The sequence below is a fragment of the Oncorhynchus mykiss genome, chromosome 10 (genome assembly GCF_013265735.2).
Source record: "Oncorhynchus mykiss isolate Arlee chromosome 10, USDA_OmykA_1.1, whole genome shotgun sequence".
NCBI lineage: Eukaryota > Metazoa > Chordata > Actinopteri > Salmoniformes > Salmonidae > Oncorhynchus > Oncorhynchus mykiss.
In genome coordinates, this window is record NC_048574.1 from 63,057,622 (window position 1) to 63,076,667 (window position 19,046).

Sequence of the window (19,046 nt, forward strand, 5' to 3'; positions counted from 1 at the left end):
CGTTCTTGTGATCATTTTGACCCCACGGGGTGAGATCTTGCGTGGAGCCCCAGATCGAGGGAGATTATCAGTGATCTTGTATGTCTTCCATTTCCTAATAATTGCTCCCACAGTTGATTTCTTCAAACAAAGCTGCTTACCTATTGCAGATTGTCTTCCCAGCCTGGTGCAGGTCTACAATTTTGTTTCTGGTGTCCTTTGACAGCTCTTTGGTCTTGGCCATAGTGGAGTTTGGAGTGTGACTTTTTGAGGTTGTGGACAGGTGTCTTTTATACTGATAACAAGTTCAAACAGGTGCCATTAATACAGGTAACGAGTGGAGGACAGAGGAGCCTCTTAAAGAAGAAGTTACAGGTCTGTGAGAGCCAGAAATCTTGCCTGTTTGTAGGTGACCAAATACTTATTTTCCACCATAATTTGCAAATAAATTCATTAAAAATCCTACAATGTGATTTTCTGGATTTTTTTTCTTCTCATTTTGTCTGTCATAGTTGAAGTGTACCTATGATGAAAATTACAGGCCTCTCATCTTTTTAAGTGGGAGAACTTGCACAATTGGTGGCTGACAATACTTTTTTGCCCCAATGTATGTAAAGAAGGTAATTCTGTTACTTTTATTTTAGAAAACATATAAATAAAAAAAGAAAACAGTTTTTGCTTTGTCATGATGGGGTATTGCTGATGTGTAGATTGCTGAGAAGAAAAAAAATATTTAATCATTTTTAGAATAAGGCTGTAACTTAAAATGTAGAAAAAGTCAAGGCACTGTTTATCAGGATCCCTTGATTGCCAAGAAACATTCACTAGTGCAGGCTCAATTACCATTTCTACCATTTACTCCTTCCACTCTTCTCACTTCTTCCAGATAGAAGGGGCTGCAATGGAGAGGCTCAAGATCCTCGGCGTGCACATCACTGAGGAGCTGAAATGGGCCCTCCACACTGACAGCATGGTGAAGAAGTAGTGCCTCCTCAAACTCAGGAGGCTAAAGAAATTTGACTTGGCCCCTTAGACCCTTTTGAACTTCTACAGATGCACCATCGAGAGCATTCTGTCAGGCTGTATCGCCGCTTAGGATTTTGCCTGTGCTTAGCTACATTCCATTAATTGTTTTATCCTGAAACCCCCCCCAATCCATAACAATTACAAGCATACCCATAACATGATGCAGCCATCACTATGCTTGAAAATATGGAGAGTGGTACTTAGTAATGTGTTGTATTGGATTTGCCCCAAACAAGACATTGTATACAGGACAAAAAGTGAATTGCTTTGTCACATTTTTTGCAGTATTACTTTAGTGCATTGTTGCAAACAGGAAGCATGTTTAGGAATATTTCACTAGGGCCAAGCTTCCTGCCATCCAGGATCTCTATACCAGGCGGTGTCAGAGGAAGGCCCTAAAAATTGTCAGCGCCATGTCTAGGTCCAAAAGGCTCCCTAACAGCTTCTACTCGCAAGCTGAACACTTAATCAAATGGCTACCCGGACTATTTGCATTGACCCCCTTCTTTACGCTGCTGCTACTCGCTGTGTATTATCTATGCATAGTCACTTTACCCCTACCTACATGTGCATATTACCTCAAGTACCTTGACTAACCGGTACCCCCTGTATATAGCCTTATTATCTTGTGTTACTTTTTAAAACATTTGTTTATTTACCCCCTGTATATAGCCTCGTTATTGTGATATTTAGAAAGAAGTGTGTTAGAAAGAATAGAGTGTAAAATCAAGGAATTACTTTATTCCATCAACATCACATCAGTAAGGTAAATATTAAACTATACTTGTTCTAGCCTAGGTTTACTCTCTCTCTTAAAACATGTATTTACACAAGCCTGTTTCAAATGACAATTTAACAAAGGGTTAAAAGGATATACACTCCAGGTTGTAATATCAAGTACAGGGTTACATTCGTTCATGTTTATTATTTCACCCGTCATCACAAGACCTGGAGCCTTCAGGCCATTTACTGCAAACAGCTTGAGGCCAAAGGACTGTTTGTAAAGATCCCATACCATAGATGATAGATAAGAAAATCCCCAGAGTTCACAAGCTTAACAGAAACAGTTGACGTACATCAGTATAATACAGCCAACAGTGTCTGAGTAAGTCAATTATTGAGTGGCAATGTTTGCTACAGCCATATAAAAGATATGAGAGATGATAGAGGGGAGGATGAAATATATCTGATTAAGGAGAACTCCTACCTACTACCCAGTGCCATGGGAGGGCAATAGGGGAAAGGGACACAGTAAGGGGTTGTTTTTGGACCTCTTCCCCAATGAAAGCATGACCTCAGGGTCATCTCACCTGACTTGTTATAAAGGTGTTATAAAAGTGTTTTATGAATAGAACATAAGAAAAAGCATTCAGAGGGGAAATAGTGTTACTCTTCAATAACATGACAGTGTTTTGGCTATGCCAGCACACCAAACAACAAGTCTGTATCATGTGAGAATGTGATCATATCCAGATGCTCAACTGAGGGACTTGTTTTTTTTATTTTGATCGAGTTCCCAGACATCCCTCGTGTACATCTCAAGCTACGATTTCTCCCTATTGTGGACATTCCTATGTCTGATAAGGCTACTTAGGAAGGAGAAGCTCTTGTAACATAGTTTGCACTTGAAGCTGTCCTTGGTGTGAACGGTCTGGTGCTGCTTCACATATTTCGCCTTCGCGAATCGCTTCCCACACGTAGGGCAGGCGTATGGCTTGTCGGCGTCCGTCCCTATGCTTGGGCTCCCACGTTTTGACCCAATGACACCAGAGAGCCCTCCATGACATGGAGCCATTGTTTGGGTGTTGTCGGGATTGTGTGCTGTGTTATAGGCTAGGTATCTGTTGTGGTGACTGCCCATACTGACCCTGTCTGTATTCGTGGGGTAACAATTAAGCAGCTGTGGAAGGCTAGACCCAGGCCCAGGGGGATCTCCCACCACTCTCTGTGAAGGCTGAAGCCCAGGCTGACCTGCTCTGTTCATATCATAGGAACAGGAGGGTCTATCTCTATCAGCCCCAGGCCCTGCTCCATCCCTGCACTGAGACTGTGAAGAGAAGGGTCTGGGCTGCGGACTGGAGCCTCTATCGCTCTGATGACCACCAGGACTGAGGTTGTTCAGTCCACCTGTCCACTGGTTGTGTTTTGTGTGGTGGTGGAGTCTCTGTCCCTCGTGGTTGGGTCCTGGTTCAGACTCGGGAAGGAAGAGCGACGGTTCCTGATCCAGGGTTCTCATCCGGGGCCAGGGTTTGTGACCAGCCGCCTCAAGGGTCCGGTCTCTCCTGCCAGGAACACCAGTTATCAGCAGGTCCTCATGGACTGCAGACTGTAAACACATTGTACAGAAGATAATATACAGGTTTATAGAAGTCATTCTTTGCTGTACAAACAGAAACATGACATTATCAAATGTTAGCCATAGTCAAGCCCATCTCTAACACTGATTCAAGTACCCAAAAATATGGAGCCATTGGAGTTTTTTATAAATAATGTGTTGGTTCGACTGTGACAAGGGAAACTCAGTCCCTGAAATGATAAAAAAATAACCAAGTCAGTCAGCGCAGAGTTAATGTTGTATTTAATTTCAACAAGATGGTCATACACTCACATAACGTGAAGTACAGTACTTTTATTACACAAAATTATACGTGACAAGTAGAATAACTTCTCGGAAAAGGTTCAACATTACATTACACACATCTTCACTACTTTATGTCAAGTAAACAGGAATGAAGGCACTCATTATAAAACACCGGATCAAACAACAGGACAAGGTTGTCACTCATCAATTAAGCATTTTTAGACACCATCACCATATCATCTACTCTCTCATCATACTCATGATTTCCTCAGTCCACCTCCTCCAGTTCCACACTACATATAAAAACAATATAATTAACTACATTACATGTCACTATACTCAATACAAATGAACTACAAACAAACTAACTTGTACTACATTATATGTCACTATCCTCTATACATGGGCCATGTGCATTTTCTGCTGGTGTATCCTGAGGTAGCTCCTCTCTAAGAACCTCTTCCCACAGTGTGTACAGGCAAATGGCCTCTCTCCCGTGTGGACCTTCAGGTGCACCTTCAGCTGGTGCTGGCGGGAGAATCTCTTCTCACACTGGGGGCAGCTGTAGGGTTTCTCCCCTGTATGGACTCTCTGGTGTCTATTCAGGCTGGACGATTGAGAAAAACTGGCCCGGCACAGGTGGCAGCCGAACGGTTTCTCCCCCGTGTGCATTCTCTGGTGGATCTCCACCTGTTTGGGGAAACTGAAGGCTTTCCTACAGAACGAACACTGGAAGCGCTTCTCTTTGGCACCGCCACCTTTACTGATTCTGTCTCTACTACGGTCATTTGGCAATGGTCTTGTGTAGCCATTTAATGTTGAGGCACCGGCATTGTCTGAGGTCTGGTTTAACATTAGAGGAGTGTGAGGAGAATGAAGGCCAGGGAGTGTCTGTGTTGTTGCAGGGTCCATGTTCCAGTTGATAGATCCTATAGAAGACAGGCTGAAGGCAGCATCTGTTAGGGGGTTAACCTGAGGCGCCATCAGTCTCTCTGAATCACAACTATAGGAGCAGGACGGAGCATCGCTAGCCGAGTCTGTGTCTGTTCTCATATGGACACCTCCCTGTCCCTGCAGATCAAATCTACGCCTCGTCCTGGTTTCATCCAGTCTGTTGTCATGGAGACTAAGTTTGGATGTTGTTTTGTATTCAACTGTCTGTTTCTGGTTGTGGTTAACAGTGTTGTTCCCCAGCCCAGAGTTGAGGACGCTGTCCCATCCACTGACCTCCACTATCTCGCCTCTGATCCTGGCCTGCTCAGTGATGTTGTCCCCTGGGCCCTTGGCTGCAGCAGTCTGGGTATCCAAGATGGCCACCCAGTCTCCTCTGTTATCCTCTAGCCAATCACCTTCAGGAAAAGGTTACAAAAGACTTTACAAACATGCAGAGAACTCTACATATGGAGTTTGAGTCAATTAAATCATCAAGTTTATACATTATGTTTGTTATAAACATACACTGAGTATACAAAACATTAAGAACACCTCTTTTCATGACAGTTTTTAACTGGTCAGTCTATGATCCCTGATTGATGTCACTTGTTAAATCCACTTCAATCATTGTAAATGAAGGGGAGGAGACAGGTTAAATAAGGGTTGAATGGGCAAGACAGAAAATGTAAGTGCCTTTCAACGGTTTGTGTCAAAAACTGCAACGCTGCTGTTTTTTTTTCCCACCCTCAACAGTTTCCCGTCTGTATCAACAATGGTCCACCACCCAAAGGACATCCAGCCAACTTGACACAACTGTGGGATGCATTGGAGTCAACATGGGACCGCATCCCTGTGGAACGATTGACACCTTGTTGAGTCCATACCCTGATGAATTGAGGCAGTTCTGAGGGTAAAAGTGTGGGGAGGTGCAACTCAATATTAGGAAGGTGTTCCTAATGTTTGATATACTCAGTTTTATGTAGATACATCACTATTCCCATTGAAGTATATCTATTATGTTCTGTATATGTATGTCTCCCTTACCTTGCTCCCCCATCTTTAGTTCACTCAGCAGATCAATGCTCTCTGGTCCGTCTTCTATAGATTCCTCTTTGACCAGCAGCAGATCAGGCTTCCCATCCTCCATGTCTACTGACTGTAAGAGATACAGAGTGAGAGGATGTTGGATCAAGAAATCTGATATGAGCACCCTGCTATGGAGCATCTTCTAATTCGGCAATGAGGGATTGCTATGCAAACATGTTTGGCGATTTGCTTACTTGACACTCTTTAAAAGGATAGTTTGGGATTTTGGGAATGAAGCCCTTATCTACTTCCCCAGAGTCAGGTGAACTGGTGTATACCATTATTATGTCTCTGAGTCCAGTATGCAGGCAGTTTGAGGTAATTTGCCGAGCCAATGTTAACTAGCTTAGCGCAAAGAATGGAAGTCTTTGGGTACACCTAGCATGCTAGCTGTACCCAAATACTTCCAGTGTTCTGTCTTCCTACATACAGAGACGTAAAAATGGTTTCCACGACTTCATCGGTCTCTAGGGAAGTAGATAAAGAGCTTAATTAGCAAAATCCCAAACAAACCCTTTTAATGGTTTGATAATTCAAAGTCATGGTCCCAGACTTAAAGGTTCAATGCAGATGTTTTTATCTCAAATTAAAGGGAACACTAAAATAACACATCCTATATCTGAATGAATGAAATATTCTTATTAAATACTTTTCTTTACATAGTTGAATGTGCTGACAACAAAATCACACAAAAATGATCAATGAAAATCAAATGTATCAACCCATGGAGGTCTGGATTTGGAGTCACACTCAAAATTAAAGTGGAAAACCACACTACAGGCTGATCCAACTTTGATGTAATGTCCTTAAAACAAGTCAAAATGAGGCTCAGTAGTGTGTGTGGCCTCCACGTGCCTGTATGACCTCCCTACAACGCCTGGGCATGCTCCTGATGAGGTGGCGGATGGTCTCCTGAGGGATCTCCTCCCAGACCTGGACTAAAGCATCCGCCAACTCCTGGACAGTCTGTGGTGCAACGTGGCGTTGGTGGATGGAGCGAGACATGATGTCCCAGATGTGCTCAATTGGATTCAGGCCTGGGGAACGGGCGGGCCAGTCCATAGCATCAATGCCTTCCTCTTGCAGGAACTGCTGACACACTCCAGCCACATGAGGTCTAGCATTGTCTTGCATTAGGAGGAACCCAGGGTCAACCGCACCAGCATATGGTCTCACAAGGGGTCTGAGGATCTCATCTCGGTTCCTAATGGCAGTCAGGATACTTCTGGCGAGCACATGGAGGGCTGTGCGGCCCCCCAAAGAAATGCCACCCCACACTATAACTGACCCACCGCCAAACCGGTCATGCTGGAGGATGTTGCAGGCATTAGAACGTTCTCCACGGCGTCTCCAGACTGTCACATGTGCTCAGTGTGAACCTACTTTCATCTGTGAAGAGCACAGGGCGCCAGTGGCGAATTTGCCAATCTTGGTGTTCTCTGGCAAATGCCAAACGTCCTGCACGGTGTTGGGCTGTAAGCACAACCCCCACCTGTGGACGTCGGGCCCTCATACCACCCTCATGGAGTCTGTTTCTGACCGTTTGAGCAGACACATGCACATTTGTGGCCTGCTGGAGGTCATTTTGCAGGGCTCTGGCAGTGCTCCTCCTGCTCCTCCTTGCACAAAGGTGGGAGGTAGCGGTCCTGCTGCTGGGTTGTTGGCCTCCTACGGCCTCCTCCACGTCTCCTGATGTACTGGCTTGTCTCCTGGTAGCGCCTCCATGCTCTGGACACTACGCTGACAGACACAGCAAACCTTCTTGCCACAGCTCGCATTGATGTGCCATGCTGGATGAGCTGCACTACCTGAGCCACTTGTGTGGGTTGTAGACTCCGTCTCATGCTACCACTAGAGTGAAAGCACCGCCAGCATTCAAAAGTGACCAAAATATCAGCCAGGAAGCATAGGAACTGAGAAGTGGTCTGTGGTTATCACCTGCAGAACCACTCCTTTATTGGGGGTGTCTTGCTAATTGCCTACAATTTCCACCTGTTGTCTATTCCATTTGCACAACAGCATGTGAAATCTATTGTCAATCAGTGTTGCTTCCTAAGTGGACAGTTTGATTTCACAGAAGTGTGATTGACTTGGAGTTACATTGTGTTTAAGTGTTCCCTTTATTTTTTTGAGCAGTGTATATTGATTATGTGAAGATATGAAGAAAAAAATGAATGCGAAATTACCATGTGTGTATAATCGATTACTTAAGATTTGATCAATTAATACTGGGAATCTAATGAGATGCAACTTAAACAACCCATACGTAGATGTACGTAGGTTCAGAGTGGTCTCTTTATGGATCATTTGTTAAGATATGGTTAAAGCATTATGATTGTCTAAACGCTTATGGGATTTTTCCATCAGGTAATACATTTCAGATAATACATCGCTATCGATAAAAGACAGTACTGTGTAGCCGTCTTCATCGACCTGGCCAAGGCTTTCGACTCTGTCAATCACAACATTCTTATCGGCAGACTCAATAGCCTTGGCTTCTCAAATGACTGCCTCGCTTGGTTCACCAACTACTTCTCAGAGTTCAGTGTGTCAAATCGGAGGGCCTGTTGTCCGGACCTCTAGCAGTCTCTATGGGGGTGTCACTGGGTTCACTTCTCGGGCCGACTCTCTTCTCTGTATAGATCAATGACGTCGCTCTAGCTGCTGGTGATTCTCTGATCCACCTCTACGTAGACGACGCCATTCTGTATACATCTGGCCCTTCTTTGGACACTGTGCTAACAAACCTCCAAACGAGCTTCAACGCCATACAACATACAACGCCATACAACCCGTAGCATGCGCTCCAGCAGGTACATTGCACTGGTCATCCCCAAAGTCAACACTTACTTTGGCCACCTTTCCTTACAGTTCTCTGCTGCCAATGACTGGAACGAATTGCAAAAATCTCTGAAGCTGAGTCTTATATCTCCCTCTCCGATCACTGTACACTGTACATAGCCAATCTGTAAATAGCACACCGACTACCTCATTATCTCATTACCCCAGTATCTCTACTTGCACATCATAATTTACACCCCAGTATCTCAACTTGCACATCATCATCTGCACATCTATCACTCCAGTATTCATGCTAAATTGTAATTATTTTCGCCTCTAGGGTCTATTTATTGCCTACCTCCATACTCTTCTACATTTGTACACACTGTACATAGATTTTAAAAAATATTTTTATTTTATTTTGTGTTAAACTTGTTCTCAACTGGCCTACCTGGTTAAATAAAGGTGAAATAAAAATGTAAAAAAGAGAAAAGGCCTGAAAATGTGTTTTTCACAGTAAGAGATGAGATGCTATATTTATTGAATAAATTATTTTTCCAAGCTATGGAGGCACTACTAGAAGTGCACAGGCATTCTACCAATTCGGCACAAATATAAAAAAAAATCTAATCATGGATCGAACTTAGCAGCATTACCCTGCTGACAGGAAAATTCCAATCTAATAGAGAATTCAGTGTATTGATATTAGCGTTATATCAGCGTAATCGCTCTAACCGTACTATTTGTGAAGTCATTTGAGTATGTAGTATGCTTATTGGTCTTAAAATATACATTATTTGTTTTAACTAAGTATGAAATGTGTTGCTTGCACTATCTTTATGAACTGCATAGTATATCATTGCAACGAGCTAGTATATTAACTATATGCTATTCAACTGCCCAGCGTTTGTTGACTATTCACGTCATTCTTAGCTTAGCTAAATGGTATATGGTGCCTTGCAAAAGTATTCATCCCTCTTGGCATTTTTCCTATTTTGTTGCATTACAACCTGTAATTTAAATTGATTTTTATTTGGATTTCATGTAATGGACATACACAAAATAGTCCAAATTGGTGAAGTGAAATTTAAAAAAATAACTTGTTAAAAGAAATCTTAAAAATTAAAAACAGAAAAGTGGTGTGTACATATGTATTCACCCCCTTTGCTATGAAGCCCCTAAATAAGATCTGGTGCAACCAATTACCTTTAGAAGTCACATAATTAGTTAAATAAAGTCCACCTGTGTGCAATCTAAGTGTCACATGATCTCACACCTGTTCTGAAAGCCCCAAGAGTCTGCAACACCCCTAAGCAAGGGGCACCACCAAGCAAGCGGCACCATGAAGACCAAGGAGCTCTCCAAACCGGTCAGGGACAAAGTTGTGGAGAAGTACAGATCAGGGATGGGTTATAAAAAAATATCAGAAACTTTGAACATCCCAAGGAGCACCATTAAATCCATTATTAATAAAAATGGAAAGAATATGGCACCACAATAAACCTGCCAAGAGAGGGTCACCCACCAAAACTCACGGACCAGGCAAGGAGGGCATTAATCAGAGAGGCAACAATGAGACCAAAGATAACCCTGAAGGAGCTCCACAGCGAAGATGGGAGTATCTGTCCATAGGACCACTTTAAGCCATAAACTCCACAGAGCTGGGCTTTATGGAAGAGTGGCCAGAAAAAAGCCATTGCTTAAAGAAAAAAATAAGCAAACACTTTTGGTGTTTGCCAAAAGGCATGTGGGAGACTCCCCAAACATATTGAAGAAGGTACTCTCGTCAGATAATACTAAAATTGAGCTTTTTGGCAATCAAGGAAAACACTATATCTGGCACAAACCCAACACTTCTCATCACCCTGAGAATACCATCCCCCACAACGAGGCATGGTGGTGGCAGCATCATGCTGTGGGGAAGTTTTTCAACGGCAGGGACTGGGAAACTGGTCAGAATTGAAGGAATGATGGATGGCGTTAAATACAGGGAAATTCTTGAGGGAAACCTGTTTCAGTCCTCCAGAGATTTGAGACTGGGACGGAGGTTCACCTTCCAGCAGGACAATGACCCTAAGCATACTGCTAAAGGAACACTTGAGTGGTTTAAGGTGAAACATTTAAATGTCTTGGAATGGCCTATTCCAAGCCCAGACCTCAGTCAAATTGAGAATCTGTGGTATGACTTAAAGATTGCTGTACACCGGCGGAACCTTCGGAACCTTTTGCCCTTCAAGAATGGGCAAAAATCCCAGTGGCTAAATGTGCCAAGCTTATAGAGACACCAAGAGACTTGCTGTAACTTGCTGTAATTACTGCAAAAGGTTGCTCTACAAAGTATTGACTTTGGCGGGGTGAATAGTTAGGCACGCTCAAGTTTTTCACTTTTTTAAATCTTATTTCTTGTTTGTTTGACCAGAAAAAATGTTTTGCATCTTCAACATGGTAGGCATGTTGTGTAAATCAAATGATACAAACGCCCCCAAAAATCAAATTTAATTCCAGGTTGTAAGGCAATAAAATAGTAAAAATGCCAAGGGGAGTGAATACTTTCACAAGCCACTTTAGTCATTGTGTGTTCTCCATGGACATTGTTAAATGGGGTACTTGGTAAATTCGCTTTGTCTATTGCCTGTTGAATATGGCTGGTGTCAGTAAACATTAAATTATTGCCAGCTTCACAGTTAGTCACCAACATTTTGAATAACTTGGAAAAAAAGCCTAACCAGCTCTGCCAGGTGAGTAAAATGGAGAGTGATGTATTTTCTTGTTTGTGTCTGGAAGTAAGCATTGCTAGCCAACTTTAGCCAGTTAGCTTGGATGATTGACTGCATTGTGAGGCAAGAAAAGTATTATGCATTATGAATCAGAGAGCTTGGATCAACCCTGCCCTTTAGCATATTTTGGGGTTGAATAATCCTTGTGAGAATCAAGGACAGTGGATATTAGGTGACATTAAAATTGGCAGTATATACAATACTGGTGTAAAAAGACGGAGAAACTCTTACACCAAACATCACCACATTGGTAAACTATGTCGTAGAGATGGGTCACAAGGCATTATATGGTAAAGTATAACCAGCGAAACAAGAGATAACATATTAACATATTATAACAAATCTGTCATTCTGCACCTGAGCAAGGCAACTTATTTGACCACTTTAGTTGTGGTACAAACCTTATTGAAACATATAGGCCTATGGGCTAGGCTACATGAGGTGTGTGACTACGATTAGAAAAAGTCGCAAAAAAATGCATTGTTTCTTATGCTGGGCATCATTCATAAGTGATACGCTAATATTGCCACCCATCAGACTATTCTTGATTTAATCTTGCCTTTACATATTATTCAGTATATGTGTGAAATTTGTTTTGATTTAGAATGGACCATTATCATGCACCTGTATCGAAACAGGGTCAGCAGGAGAAAATACATGTCACCTATGCACTTAAATAGCGAATGGAGGACACTTCCCCGTGGTTTATTTTCATGCCAGACAGGTAGGCTATACTCCTGTTGTAAATATAAGCAATGTGCTTAATATTAGGAAAGTTGAGAAATTCATATAGTAGCCCTAGCCTATAGAACGCCGATCCTCCTATTTTTAATATTGGCCATCACTCTGTTTTCTCACGCAATTGCATGGCCTTTTGAAATGTTGCACAACATGAGCTCATGGGAGCTCAAGAAGTGTTTGATTATATTTTTGAATACATTTGCATTGATTTCAGTGTGATTAGAGGGACAATAGAGTGCTGAGTACCAGGCAGTTAGCACGTTTGGTTGGCTACTAATGACCATCAGCAGCATTAGAGCTTGGAGAAGCCTAATTACCGCGACTAAACTTGTCACGTGGAATTTGACTGCCTTCATGACCGCCGGTGTGGCGGTAATACGGTCACCGCAACAGCCCTAGGTTTACCTCTATTTCAACAACCAACTTTACCTGACTGTGATCAGATAAAAATGTTATCCATTGTCACTGATTGTAAATTGGACCAAAAAAACTAGTCTAGTCTGGAGTAGACCTTGTGGACTGGAGAGTAAAATGTATACTCTGTCTACTGGATGTAGTATTCGCCAGATGTCTGCAAGCCCATTGTTAATGATCATATCTAATAGTAATATTCTAGATTTTGTATTTCTGGGAAATTGTATAGTCGACACTGAATATCAGAAAAAAAGCAAAGGCATATCCTCATTATTTCATCTTTATTTAACTAGGCAAGTCAGTTAAGATCAAATTCTTATTTACAATGACGGCCTACCCCGGACAAGCCCAAACCCGGACGATGCTGGGCCAATTGTGCGCCGCCCTATGGGACTCCCAATCACGGCCGGTTGTGATACTGCCCAGGATCGAACCAGGGTCTGTAGTGATGCCTCTAGCACTGAAATGCAATGCCTTAGACTGCTGTTCCACTCAGCAGCCCATAAATATTCACAATAAGCATTGTTGCATTGCCCAATATAACATGTTTGAAAATAAATCGACAGTTGAGCTCAACATACTGAGACTTTAACTTGTGCTTAATAGTATTATTGAACAGCACTGCCATTCCCCTTGCTTTGGCTGATTATAATACTATTTTGAAGATAAATACACAACGCAGAGGATGAGAACACGAGAGTACTAAAAACTAAAGAGAGTACTAATGGTCAATAGGGAATTGTCAATGGAAATAGTTGGTTTTCAGTTAAACAGTTGTTTAGAATCTTTGGAATGTCAGTCCTGAACTCAGAGCTACGTGTGTCATGGTTTCATTTGTCTGCACATTGAGTCTGCAGCAGGATACTTGTTATTTGGCCATTGGCCCAGTTGTACTGCAAGGTCATCTGATTGGTCAACCCCAGGCTAGGGTGGGGTGTTATAAGTGGCATCATGTTTCTTTGTTCTGTGGAGAAAATCTGAGGACAGGGGGAATGAACATCTACCTCCCAGCATAACATCTATGATTTGTCCTTTTCAAATAAATCTATTTTTCTCCCACTGATTTGCTTTGGAGTTTGTGTTATTGAAGAATAACATCAACTGCTAACAGTGAGTAAGATGTTAAATATATTTCTCCATCAAAATCTTTCTTCATTTGTTCCAAGACTTGTCCCATTAAATGAGTTTCTAGCAACAGTAAACAAATGTCATGGCTGTAGTACCATAGGATGAAGTAACCTCTCAGAGTAGGAGTGATCTAGGATCAGTTTAGCCTTTTAGATCATAATGAGTAAGGTTATTTGGAAAGATCAGCACTCTTACTCTGAGACTTTGTGGATACGGGCCCAGGTCTTGATACATCTAGTCTCAAAGGCCCAGTGCACTCAACTATGTATTTTTCCTGTATTTTATATCCATTTCCACACTATTAGGTTTGAAAAATACTGTAAAATTGTGAAAATTATGATAATGCCGTTTAGTGTAAGAGCTGTTTAAAAAGTCTGCCTGAAATTTCAGCCTGTTTTGGTGGGATGGAGTTTTGGCCTGCCTGGTGAAATCACCAGTTGGTAAATTGGTTAAATGGATACTTTGGTATCTTTGGTGATTTCATAATTACCCAGTCAGACAAACTCATGGATACCATTTTTATGTCTCTGCATGTAGTTAGCTTAGTGCAATTGCTAAGTCTATGGGTATCTACTAGCCTGCTCCTCTCAAAGGCAGGTAAATAGACATTGTAACTACTCCAAAGCTAGGTGGTTCACACTTTGTACTCTTATTTTAACGTTAGTTGTTTGAAAAACATTTATTTTTGTAACTATTTTCTCCGAACTATGCATTTCATTAATCCGCTGTGATAGTGGGTGCAAGGATAGGCTGTGCACGAGTGTCAACACAGCTAAGACAGCGGGACAACGACAGTTTTGAATGAGTTTGCTAGATATCAAGTAAACAAAGTATGAGAAGAGTACATCAACAATAAACCCCACAGTCAAAACGTATTTAGACCAGGATGAGAGAGAACGATGTAATGTGTTGAAATGCGGTGTGTTTTGATGTTGGTTGAGTGTGATGTGTTGTAAAGAAATAATTATTTTGTTTTAAATAAGACGTTTTTCTCAAGAGTAGAAGTGCTGATCGAGGATCAGGGCCCAGATTCACAAAACCTTCCTAAGAAGAAACGTGTTCTTAACTGCCATTTTTTCCTTAACTATAGGCCTTTCTAGGGAGTTTTTCCTAGCCACCGTGCTTCTACACCTGCATTGCTTGCTGTCTGGGGTTTTTGGCTGGGTTTCTGTACAGCACTTTGAGATATCAGCTGATGTACGAAGGGCTATATAAATACATTTGATTTGGTTGCCTAGCAACAAATATATTAAGAAGATTCGGAAGAAGATATTTGAGAAGCTCGTAAGAAGATCATTAAATATTAAGACATTGTTGAGGAATTGCACTAACTTTCTTATGAATTAAGAACAAGAAGGGTCCCCCAAAAATTCTTAAGATAGTTTGTAAGTTTTTGCGTAAGATGTGTTTTGTGAATCTGGGCCCAGGTCCCCACCTGTCTATATATTGATCTAAAAGGCTAAACTGATCTAAGATCAGCACTCCTACCCTAAAATGCTTTGTGGATACGGGCTCTGACCAAACACCATTCAGACAGTAGTTCACAGTGCACTCACCTCAGTGAGACTGTGTGTGGTCCTGTGCTGCTCAGCTGGTTCCCCTGTGGGTTCAGGAGGAGGTGAAGTCTCGTTGTCCTCCATGACCATAGTCCCCTCAGGGTTCCCCAGATCCTCCTCACACCCCTCCTCCTTCACCAGCAGCACCTCTGGACCCTCCTCCTCCTGGAAGAGACAGGTGATACAGATTACACAGACATACTCCCTCAGGTATGTACACACAGAAACACAATTTCAACATGGAGTGCTTACCCATCCCCACTACGTTTGAGTCCTATACTGTAGTTACAGAATGACTTCATTGTTTTTAAACCCATCATGGTGGACATAAATATCTTGAGGGTACATATGATAAGCTATGATAAGTCAAAAGTCAACATCAGACAAACCTGACTAAAATCTTTTGACGTGTACAGTAGGTGTTTGTTAGGTATTGGTTGTCGCTGATTAACACAGCCACACAATAAAAATTGGCTATAACATAAACATTAATGAAAACAAAAATTTGCGTTTTGGTTTTAATTTAAGATTAGGCATAAGGTGTAGTTAAATTTATAATCTAATTTTAAGAAGATACATTTTAGAAAAATAGGCAGGGTTTAGCCATAATCATGACTTTGTTAACTAGTGACTAACTTGGCTATGAAGCGCTGTAATGTGTATGCAGAATAGGGTGAGATAAGATGTGATGTATACTTAAGGGAGTCTCAATGAAAGTCTTAGAATGAAAATGACCATTTTGTGTTTATTAAAACATAAACAAGTTTTAAATACACCATATGAAAACCACACACACACTCAACTAAAAAATCAGCATGACCTAGAAACTGCATACATTTTCTCAGTACAAGTTTCTTAGGAAAAAGATGAAGTAGTTGAATGAAAGTAAGGAACTAGGCATTTGTGAACATTATATAGGCACCACAGAACAAACACAATATGTAACTGACTTTCCCGGCTTAAATATACCATATATAACACACAATGTCTGGATGCAATAGAAATATTCAACACTGAAATCTATTACTATCGTTATCTTTTTGCTGACAACAACAAAAATTAATCTTTGCCTTTAATGCAGGGATTGAGCTAAACATCAAGCTATCGAGTGGAATGGTAACTTTCTATGCTATAGAGAGGAATGGTTTTTCTGCTGGTGTATCCTAAGGTAGCTCCTCTCTGAGAACCTCTTCCTGCAGTGCGTACAGGCAAATGGCCTCTCTTCCGTGTGAACCTTCAGGTGCATCTTCAGCTGGTGCTGACGGGAAAACTTCTTCTCACAGTGGAGGCAACTGAAGGGTTTTTCCCCTGTGTGGACCCTCTGGTGCCTCTTCAGGTCACCAGCCTGAGCAAAGCGTATTTGACACTGGGTACAGCTGAAGGGTTTCACCCCTGTGTGGACCCTCTGGTGCCTCTTCAGGTTGCCAGCCTCAGCAAAGCACATATGACACTGGGTACAGCTGAAGGGTTTCTCTCCTGTGTGGACCCTCTGGTGGATCTCTACCTTCTGGGGGCAGCTGAAGCCTTTGTTACAGAACATGCAGAGGAACCGTTTCTCTTTACTATTGCCCGATGTGGCTCCCCCTCCCTGAGCCTGGGCTATAGCCCTGTCGTTTGAGTTCAGTACTTGATTGAAAAGAACGCTGCCATGTGAATCGGAAAGTGCCTTCGACGTGAATACGGCATCGTGATCCCTGAACGCGTGTAAAGGGGAGTGGGTCGTGACATTTAGATTTGTATCTAAGCTTCCCCTGTAATCTAAGAAATCTCTACCCTGGGACTGTCCGTCTCCTAGGTGACCATCTGCATTCCATGTGGGAGGAGCATCGCCCTCCACTTTCACAGTCACGTCATCTACCACTATAACCTCCCCTTTCTTATCTAGGCACCCTTCAGAGTATACACTACTACTGTACCGGTTCCATTCCCCTCTAGACAGATCAGTCTGTCTCTCTAAACCCAAGAGCATGTTGCCAGGGTTCATCTCTGTAGCGTAAGAACAAGATGGATCATCACCGCCAGTGTCGAACGTGTCACCATCTCCACAGGAATTAACCGTCCCCTGGCTCTGAAATACCGGTAAGTATTCTGAGCCGGGAGCAGGACGACTGCCCAGTCTCTCTGGGTCTGATCTGTGGTCAGATCCTGTGTGTAAGAGCCTTTGTGTTACAGTTAAAGTCTCTGTGTCTGTCTCTGACTTGAGGATGGCGTTCAGCGTTCCACTGACCTCCGTGATCCTGCGTCGGGTCCTGGCCTGGGGCGCAGCGGCGAGATCCTCCGTGGCTACAGAGGGCGCCACTCCAGCCGCTGCTCCAGTCTGGTGCTGTTGGTCCTTCTCTCGTTCAGTCCTCTCCAGCTTGACCTCAGGACCTGCTGCATTTTCATCTGCAGACTGACACAAGAAAAGGGGAGGCTATTACCAGTGCATGAGTAGAATTGGATAACAATGTTGTAGGGATGTGAGCAAGTGAATAGCAGAGGGGAGCCTTTCTGAAATAAACTGGCCACATTTGATGAACTGTAATTTTGATGTAATACTATTACACAAACCTCTATCACAATAAAGTGCTGGGTTGAGGTTACACTCCCCTCATCAACAGTGATTGGTTGGTCATCTCTCCACGCATTGTGTCCAGCAGGCTTCACAAAGCTCCTGTGGCCTCCAGTGAGATGTCCTTCACCTGAGAGAGTGATTGGGGGGAAAGAGGTACTGGTTAGGTACTGTCAATGCTGAACACTATATTGTAGACTATTGACAGTTTTGACACGGTCTACAATTGGCAAGGATGTAAGGTAACACTTATAATTTCTTGATTTACTGTCCCATGCATCATATTGTTTTCTATTAATAAATAGGAAATGCCAGTAAATCAACCTGGTCGGAATATGATATTGTTTTTCTGCAAGTTAGCTAAGTAACCTGGGGAATTATTGCATACTATCCCAAAACTGACCAAGACCCAATTCTGATTAACCATATGTGTTAAACACATCTAACGTCACACATGCGCAGATGTGATCTGGGCGACAGGCCCCGCAGCATCCGCCTTCTGCAAAATGTAGCCAACCTCTTGTCATTCCTTTGTATCGGTCGAGGATCTTGACACTACTGGGACCACTGGCGAGGACGCGTTCTCGCGTCGTTCTCTCTGCGCGCTCCCGTGCCACCTTCATTTCAAGTAGCTGTAGTTTTCTCCGCAATGTCCTGCTTTCATTCTGACTTTGAGTTATTTCCAAACGAAACACTGCATAGTCATCGTCTACGAGTTTACAGATATCTGCCACGGCTGCATTCGCTAGCACCTCCATGATGGAGGCTATTTGAGTGTGAAAAACCATAGGCCTACAGTTAGCCATTGTTAGCAACTAGCTAGCGTTACCTTAATAACATCTATCAACCAAGGCCTGTCTCCAACGCTAATTTAACACTGCCTGGGGTAAGTATGTGTGGCTGTGCAGTTACATAAGTAATATTTTGAGTTTCAAGGTGATAATAAAAGTATATATAACAACAATAAAAACGCTGCCGTGGATATTGTTCTTGGTTACTTTTCACTTCCGTTGACAGTTCTTCTTCAGTGGTTCTTAAATGGTTGGCAACCAACTTTAGTGATGCATTACTGCCACAAATTGAACTGGAGTGTGGACCAGAGACTGCGACGGTCAAAAGCCTAGTTCACATCCCTACCCAATTCAACCATTATACCTAAGGAAATGGAATACATTATTAAATAGAATATCACCTTAAGGTTTTCTGAATGTGAAAGAGTAAGCTCTTCGATCCATGTGCGGATCGTTCAATCAATATCCGAACTTCTTGACCAGAACCCTGGCACCTTGGGTAAACCACTAGGAGCAGAGCCCCACGATATAGGACTGTCAAACGTTCACTCCGTGAGATGGACAATGAGAGCAAAATGAAAATTGTGTTTGTGAGAAGAGACTTTCATACATGGGCAGGGTGTATTTTTGAGAGTGCATTAATCTCTGCATGCACTCGGACTAATTTATTGCATTCGACAATGATTTTCAACTTGTTCAATA

The 19,046-nt window shown here is 42.5% G+C and overlaps 4 protein-coding genes across 10 annotated transcripts in view; 1 reads left to right on the plus strand and 3 right to left on the minus strand.

Annotated features, from left to right (window-relative positions):
• The window catches only part of LOC110534616 (oocyte zinc finger protein XlCOF7.1-like), a 1,104,347-nt gene that overhangs the window by 658,934 nt on the left and 426,367 nt on the right, over positions 1-19,046 (plus strand). For 3 of the 6 annotated variants that reach the window (XM_036934457.1, XM_036934444.1, XM_036934443.1), the window contains exon 1: positions 18,216-18,439. The exons of the other annotated variants lie outside the window; for them this stretch is intronic. The gene's annotated coding sequence lies outside the window, so the exon portion shown is untranslated. Of the gene's footprint in view, positions 1-18,215; positions 18,440-19,046 lie in introns of those variants that run through there. 6 annotated transcript variants of the gene reach the window in all.
• LOC110534632 (transcription factor Sp4) overlaps positions 1-19,046 on the minus strand; it is a 195,054-nt gene that overhangs the window by 45,487 nt on the left and 130,521 nt on the right. The gene's annotated exons all lie outside the window — the stretch shown is intronic.
• On the minus strand, positions 1,727-18,706 carry LOC110534624 (zinc finger and BTB domain-containing protein 11). 2 transcript variants are annotated; one of them, XM_036934482.1, is made up of 7 exons: positions 18,071-18,706; positions 17,553-17,683; positions 17,230-17,394; positions 15,003-15,167; positions 5,564-5,675; positions 4,814-4,935; positions 1,727-3,331 (listed from the first exon to the last, which is right to left on the minus strand). In XM_036934482.1, exons 1-7 carry the CDS (start codon positions 18,357-18,359, stop codon positions 2,549-2,551), a joined length of 1,767 nt encoding a protein of 588 aa, XP_036790377.1. In that variant the 5' UTR covers positions 18,360-18,706; the 3' UTR covers positions 1,727-2,548. The 2 variants fall into 2 exon arrangements, with proteins under 2 accessions (XP_036790377.1, XP_021475217.2); XM_021619542.2 differs by lacking the exon at positions 1,727-3,331 and having other exon boundaries at positions 3,570-4,935; positions 18,071-18,359.
• LOC110534713 (oocyte zinc finger protein XlCOF22-like) lies at positions 16,008-17,197 on the minus strand. The gene has a single exon (XM_021619645.2). It carries the CDS (start codon positions 16,984-16,986, stop codon positions 16,132-16,134), a length of 855 nt encoding a protein of 284 aa, XP_021475320.2. The 5' UTR covers positions 16,987-17,197; the 3' UTR covers positions 16,008-16,131.

What these genes read in the sequence shown, in the direction of transcription:
- LOC110534624 (XM_021619542.2), bottom strand. Translation starts at nt 18,359, where the DNA reads ATGGCTAACTGTAGGCCTATGGTTTTTCACACTCAAATAGCCTCCATC. An exon ending in ATACAAAGGAATGACAAGAG is followed by an intron (nt 17,684 to 18,070) that starts GTTGGCTACATT and finishes TCACTCTCTCAG; the next exon opens with GTGAAGGACATCTCACTGGA. An exon ending in ACTAAAGATGGGGGAGCAAG is followed by an intron (nt 4,936 to 5,563) that starts GTAAGGGAGACA and finishes CTTTTCCTGAAG; the next exon opens with GTGATTGGCTAGAGGATAAC.
- LOC110534713 (XM_021619645.2), bottom strand. Translation starts at nt 16,986, where the DNA reads ATGAACCCTGGCAACATGCTCTTGGGTTTAGAGAGACAGACTGATCTG.